The sequence below is a fragment of the Egretta garzetta genome, unplaced genomic scaffold, assembly GCF_000687185.1.
Source record: "Egretta garzetta isolate BGI_Z169 unplaced genomic scaffold, ASM68718v1 scaffold377, whole genome shotgun sequence".
Lineage (NCBI taxonomy): Eukaryota > Metazoa > Chordata > Aves > Pelecaniformes > Ardeidae > Egretta > Egretta garzetta.
The window spans coordinates 778,980-785,769 of record NW_009260339.1 but is presented as its reverse complement, the minus strand read 5'-3'; the positions used below and the strand labels follow the sequence as shown (position 1 = coordinate 785,769).

The 6,790-nt window shown below is 38.9% G+C and overlaps 1 protein-coding gene across 1 annotated transcript in view; it reads right to left on the bottom strand.

The window, feature by feature from the left end:
* Positions 1–260: 260 nt before the first annotated feature.
* Positions 261–6,790, bottom strand: part of MRPS31 (mitochondrial ribosomal protein S31) — a 20,452-nt gene continuing 13,922 nt past the window's right edge. Inside the window, exons 5-6 of the mRNA XM_009642622.2 lie at positions 6,085–6,228; positions 261–908 (exon numbers count right to left, since the gene is read on the bottom strand). Coding sequence (XP_009640917.2) covers positions 697–908; positions 6,085–6,228 — 356 coding nt within the window. The 3' untranslated portion in view covers positions 261–696. The remainder of the gene's footprint in view (positions 909–6,084; positions 6,229–6,790) is intronic.

Here is a 6,790-nt window from a genome sequence, read left to right as displayed (position 1 = left end):
TGTATTAACTGTAGGAGAGACTTCTCATATTAAAATTTTATGTAACTCACCAGTATTATGCTATGCACACATCTCGGGAATACAATAGCCTTTCATGGAGCAGATGAACTAACAAGCATTCAATTCACATGACTTAGTCATTACCAAAAACTTTAAAATGAACCAATAAAGATAATTAGTGAAAGGAGGATAAAAAGGACTAATACCATCCAAATACCAGTGTATTTAATGAATTAGCAAAATGAAATGTTTCTGTCTCAGTAACACCTTTTCAAAATTAGAGCTGTATCAGGAGTTTTTAAAAATGAAAGCATTGCAAGTTTTCCAGAATCGGAAAGATGATCAAACCTGTCAAGATACACACCAAGTGTGAAGGGTTGTAGGAAGTGGAATTAGACCTGATATTTTGTATGGCTAAAAGATTAGTTTCAAATTTAAAAGACAACCATTTTGACAAACTAAATTTTAAATGCACATTCTACAAAAGCCGTACTTTCTCAGTTCCTTCTTTCATTGTCAAAAAATATCTGTATATACATGGACATACACATATGAAAGTATGACCTTTCAGTTTATTATTTAAAATACAACTTGCAGGTCACATGATTACTATGCACTGACAGTATTTCCATTGTAAGAAATCATCAATTTTGACATAATGATTCTTCATTTCAAGGTTACGCACTTTCCCAAGTCTCAAATCTCTTGAAGAAGTTCCTTCTTTTCCTCAAAATACTTCTGAAACCACTCAATATGTTCAATCTTCTGTTTAACACTGAGGTATGGGTTTTTTGAAAGCCCACAGATGACTAGTTCCATGAAGTGGCGAATTGGTCCGTGCTTGGGAAAGTCTTTGAGGTGTTTCTCCAGAAAGATATGTTCATGAAATTCAGCATCATCCTCCATCCCTAACAGAAGGGACAAAAAAAAAAAAAGAGACAAAAGTTATTATCATAACATCAAATTTAACAAAGTAAAAAAGGATATAGCTTGCAAATAATCTTAAATTAGTAAATTTAATGGTTCTGTGCCTTCTAATTCTTTTGCACAATTAAGCCAACCATACAGAAGTGCAAGAAACTGTAGAATTTTAAGACATTAATGTCTCCCTCTACACAAAAAATGTCAGCATATATCATACTCCTGTCTACCATATTACTTCTATTTTGTGCTCTCATTTACAAGAATATCTAATATTTAAATCAACTTTCTGGCTAGTAATCTCACTGAAAGCACAGGGCAGGAGTGGGGAGAATAACTGAAAAAATAAATCTTCTTGCTAAAAACCTCTTTGTTCAATACATGAACTTTGATTCATCATGAGTACCTCCTTTTAGATTGGGGACACTTTCTTTATAAATTCTTTAAGAAAACACTGATTGCCTGAATTCTGCAGAGGATTAAAGAATACAAGCTAGTCTTGAACAAATGAGACAACCTCATGAAGTATCTAATACCGAACAGCTAACACACACTTGCATGTTCATTCCAAGTCATGGTTTTAACATCCTATTGCTATCAAATGGGCACAGAAAATTGTTTTTCTAACACTTTCTGAATCTGTGAGTATATTCTGCTGTAAAAACGTTGTGTATCTCCCAACTGCTACTTTTACGTCATAACCAGCGCAGAAGATGATGCATTCAAAAGCACCCACAGAAACACGGGACAGGGGATTACTGTAGATGTCCAATCAAGCACAGCTCAGATCCTATGGTAAATTTTTGTTCTGTCCTGTGGATTTCCTTTGCTGCTGTTCATACTATGACTCTAGCATACACAAGACAGACTCAGAACACAAATTCCTACATACAGGAAAAAGGCTGCTTTCACAGTCCTCAAATCAGAGATTAAAAAAAAACCAAGGCAAGCTGGGATTTGCAATCGAAAGATTTTTCTTCAGTTAGGGATACATGAAAATTTTTATTTGATCCCAGTTTGCTACAGATTTGTAAATTACATTTGCAGTAAAAATCTGTTATTAGAGAAAAATATTGCATATGAACATTTCCAGATGACAAAAATGGGAATTCTACACCACAGACATAAGTGTACGTTTTTCTGTACTAGCTAGGATATGATATATTATTTGACAACATTAAATCACGAGTATTAAAATTGAGATAATTAAGCCATGTCAGTCCTAGGCTTCCGCCCATGTTAGAGCTTCTAGAGTTTCAGAAGAAATGATGCACGTCTCTGGGGTGGAAAGGTCTCTCGGCTTGTATTTGTTAAGTTCGCATTGTTTCTTTCCTGGTTTAGATTTTAGGTACTGCAGTATCTGAAGGAGCTGGGCAATACCTCTGTTTTTCCCACAGATTTTTCCTAGAAATATGAGTGTATCAATACCAGCTACATGCCACATTTATCTCCCTTGTCCTTGAAAAAGAAAGCATGTTTCCTTCTCCAGAAGCTCTCTTCTTTTTCCTTTATGTTAAAAGGGGGGGCAAAAAAAAGGCATGTCAGCTTCAGAAGGTATATTTCCGTTGTGCTTGGAAATCTATCTGCTTACAGAAGCACAGAGATGATCCTTTTACCATGCCACCCACACTGACTTCTCCCAACATGGGAAGGTGGAATCTCACTGTACCTGGATGCTGCTGGTTGCTTTCACAAGCTAACACCCTTTCCAGACTTCCATACTTTTGCTGGTCACAAAAATCCAAGAGAACTAAACCAACAAACCCACTACTGAAAGAATCCAAATAAAGCCGACAGTAAAATTTGGCCTTGTGGATGCTCTTCTTTTGGGGATAGATACAGGGTATCAGGAGAGATTATGTCTAATTAATAATTTCACCAAGCTTCATCTCTAACCCAAAAGCAATTAAACCATTTATAGTCTCACAAGAATGCAAGTCAGAAGGAAATATTACATCATGCATTTTGATCTCCCATTTGTCAAAGACATGATACATGGTTTGGGGATGAAGTGTTAAGTCCAGACATTTCAGTTAGACCACATATTTCAGTCCTCGAAGTAGTAAAGTGCGCATCACAAAAAAGAGACCACAATTGCCCAAAGCATCAGAGGCTGAGACCTCTGGTGGGAACTGATTAGATGAGATATGCTCACATGACTCCCCCCACCCCCAGCAAGCCATAACTCCAGCGGCATGGGAAGAACAAGCCTGTCCCTCAGCCTTTCTTGCACTATCCTCAGAAACCTCACTTGAAAGAGCATGCATGGTGGGAGTGGAAAGCAGAGGATTTTCTTTATCATCCTCAAAGTACTCTCAATATCCTAATTCCAATCCCCTAAGCACTACAAAACAGAAAGTCTGTGGAATTTCTCTAGCTAAAACACTAACTCCTCCAAGACATGACCAACCTTGCCTTAAAGATGACTTCTCAAATGTAGATGTTCATTCTTAAAGGCAGCGTTGCTGACACGCTATAAAGATGATGAAGTATCCTGATCTAGTGAAAGATGTCCGTGCCCATGGCAAGGGGGTTGGACTAGATGATCTTTAAAGGTCCCCTCCAACACAAATCATTCTATGATTCTAGGATTTTTAGAATTAGATAAATCATGCTCTTACAGTAGGTCCCTAGAACAGACCCAGAATTAGTAAAGCAACCCCCCTCCCCCGCCCCAAATGGCTGCGTAACGTTTGGCACCGCTCTTGGCAAACCGATCCAAAGCTTCTCAGCTAAACAGCCAGAAGAGGACTTTTGCCTACAGAAGCCATCAGGGGCAACTGAGGCATTCATTTTCCGAGACTTCAATTAAGCCTACCACTTCTGCCATAACAATCTCTGGCCCACCAGAAGCATTTGCTCCTCAGAATGAGGTACTAAAGCAAAGTAGCATCAATAATTTGCACTGGTTTAGGTTTGTTTTGGTTTTTTTTGTTTTTTTTTTTTTTAACAACTGCACTTCTCAGGACTTGAGTCATAAAGGCATAAACACACAGAAATAATTTTTAAAAGGGGCAGAAATCAATGTTTTTTCCCCATTTTCTGTGAGCAGAACTAAAGCTACTAGAAGCAGAAGAGGCAAGCAGAAAGGAGGAGGAGTGAGACCAGTGTTACGCAAGCTATACTAAAGGTTTGCTAATCTGGTAAAAATTAAACAGAGGTCGGAGAGATGGTCAGAAAAAAAGGTACTTTTCTGCCTAACAGTGACTTCAAACTGCATCAGATAAGGGAAAGGACATGCAGGCAGGAGCAGACAACAGGGCAGCGGGGTGGGGGCAAGACTGCTACTGGCTGCTGCAAGCCCACGCATCTAGCCACACCTTCAGATGTTTGCACCAAGGCCAGAGAAGTTTTAAAAATCATGACCTTGCCCTGATGCCTCAAAGCACAGCACAGTGCCTTGGTAAAGCACTCTAGTAAGAACACCGGAGATGCTCTGGAGCCAAGAAAAACAGTTATAAACAGTCTTCTTTCTCTTTTATATTTAAATTTTTAGAGGCTTTCATAATGCTAGAAGTTGAGCACACGTGCTTCCTCAATAGAAAATTTAATTACACTTAAGTTTTTAAAGCCACATGCTTGTGGCATAAAAGAAAAATCACACGTTTCTTGATACGGAACAAGCTGAGGTAATGTCCTCCTACTGAGGGAGATGACTGTGACAAAACTGCAAAATTAACAGCAGGAAGGGGCATCTTACTCTTGCAGAGCCACTGAAATGACAGTATGTTGATATAATTGGAGCGAGCTTCTCAAGCTTTTAACTGTGCTTTGAAATACCTGATCTGATTAACAGCCTGTGCTTGGCAGTTTGATAGGATGGAATTTACTGACTTGATATTTCAACCCGAGAGGTGATAGATTTTGGAACACTCCGCTGGAATTTTCCACATGACTAGTCTTTGTGGACAAATCAATAAAAATTCTTGTTTAAGTATATGTAAAGACTCTTTGTCCATTCGCCACCCCATCCCAGACAGCACGGTTCCAGCCACATTGCTGCCACAGAAAAACCATTGGCCGCCAAAGACGCCTGGTCCACTTACGGCCCCAGACAGCAGGGTTCCAGCCGCATTACAACAACAGAAAAACCATTGGCCACAGTGGTTTTAAGCTTGCAAAAACATGACTAGAGTATACTCGGATTTCTACATGATGGAACAAATCAATTCTGGGAGCAGTGATTAAATTCTGTGAAGAAACTGCCAAAATAGGATGGGAATAAACATTAAGAAACAATGAACCACATTATGCAATTTGCAACTCAGTATAGGACAGATTTTCAAAGACTCCCAGCGTTAGATACTAACCTGTTCTGCTTTCAGTGACTGAATCATTCTAAAGTAGTTCTGTTTGATGTCTTTAAAGTCTTTAAAAAAAAAAAAAAACCCACAGGCAAGCTCTCCCTGAAGTTATGAAGTCCCCTTTCCTAAAGAGTACACTTGCTTTGTGTAGTTGTTCTTCCCTTCTTTAACATTCACTTTCTCTCTGCTGGCTTAACTTCACACAGAGCTCTTTTTTTTTTTTTTTAAATGGTAATAAAAGTAAATACCATGCACAAAGATGTCTAGTTAAGATAGATGCCCAGAGTGCGTGAATATTGGGACTGTTTATTCTTATGAAACAGACAGAACAAAGGGAGCAAACAACTGTCTAACACTCAGCCGGCACAGATATGGAACTGGCAGAGAGCTGATTAGGATCCAGCTCGCCACTCGGTCCAAGAGCCACACCAAAGAACAGAATCAGCATTATAAAACACACACAGCAGTTTTAAGATTCCCCATCCTCTGCTAGAAGCTTCTTTAAAGAAGCTGCATAGTAAAAGGTATTATGTAATAGACTTGAATGGCCTTTTGGTGTTGAAAGCATCGGGGCTGAGTGAGAAAGGGAGGGAGGGAGGGAGGAAGGGAAGGAGGGACGGAGTTCTCCCCTTTTTGGCAGCAGTCAGTCTTCAGATCAGCCAAACCACCTGCAGAACTTCACCTGAAGAGTGCCAGAATGAATTCATCTGAAGCATCTCTGAAAGTTGTATCTGTTTACTATCAAATGCATGACTCATAGCTGAAAGACTACATTAAAACAGTCAAAGGTCATAACATGCTCTAATTCTCAAAAAAGATAAATATATACAGATAATATAAAAGGTAACAGTGCACGTACCAGCTTCATTGTCAATGGGGAACTCCCACAGTATTCCTTCTTTTGTCCACTGGATCATCTCCTCAAAACCGTTTCGGGGAGGCTGTGCCGTTATTGCTGCAACCTCTTTCGCAAATTCCAGATCCCAAATTGTTGGTGAAGATACTAAAAAAGAAATTTTGTAAAGATCTGTCAGGATGCCAAAGACTTCTTGCTAGCTAAAAGGAAGTCCTTTAACATTAACCTTTATGGAGACTAATACTTTCAGCTGTGCAAATTTTTCGACCTTAGATGCCAGCTTCACCTTGCTCAAATGAGAATTCTGTGTTGAAATGAAAGTCCATTAAATTCTCAAACGTCTGGTGAAAACACATTCTGAACTCCTAGGGGACAATTTATTTTTAAGCCTTTCACACAAAGCAGGAATTTAATTTTTCCACAAACTTTCTTTTCCTTTTTGTCTTTCACAAATTGTACATACGACAAACTCTGAACTGGACTGGTGCGCTCTGCTAAAGAAATCTTGCTTACTACAGGAGATTTCAGGTACTTCACAACTTATACTCTCCTTCAGGGAGACAACTTAATCTACAAACGATGGTAATTCTCACAAGTGTCCCAGTTTTTGTCTCTCGGGCTTGAGAAATCCTGATTTCCTAGTCTTCTCCCAAAGTCAAACAGTCCCTTTTTTCCAAATGCGTAATTTTTTTTTTTTTTTTTTTTTTTT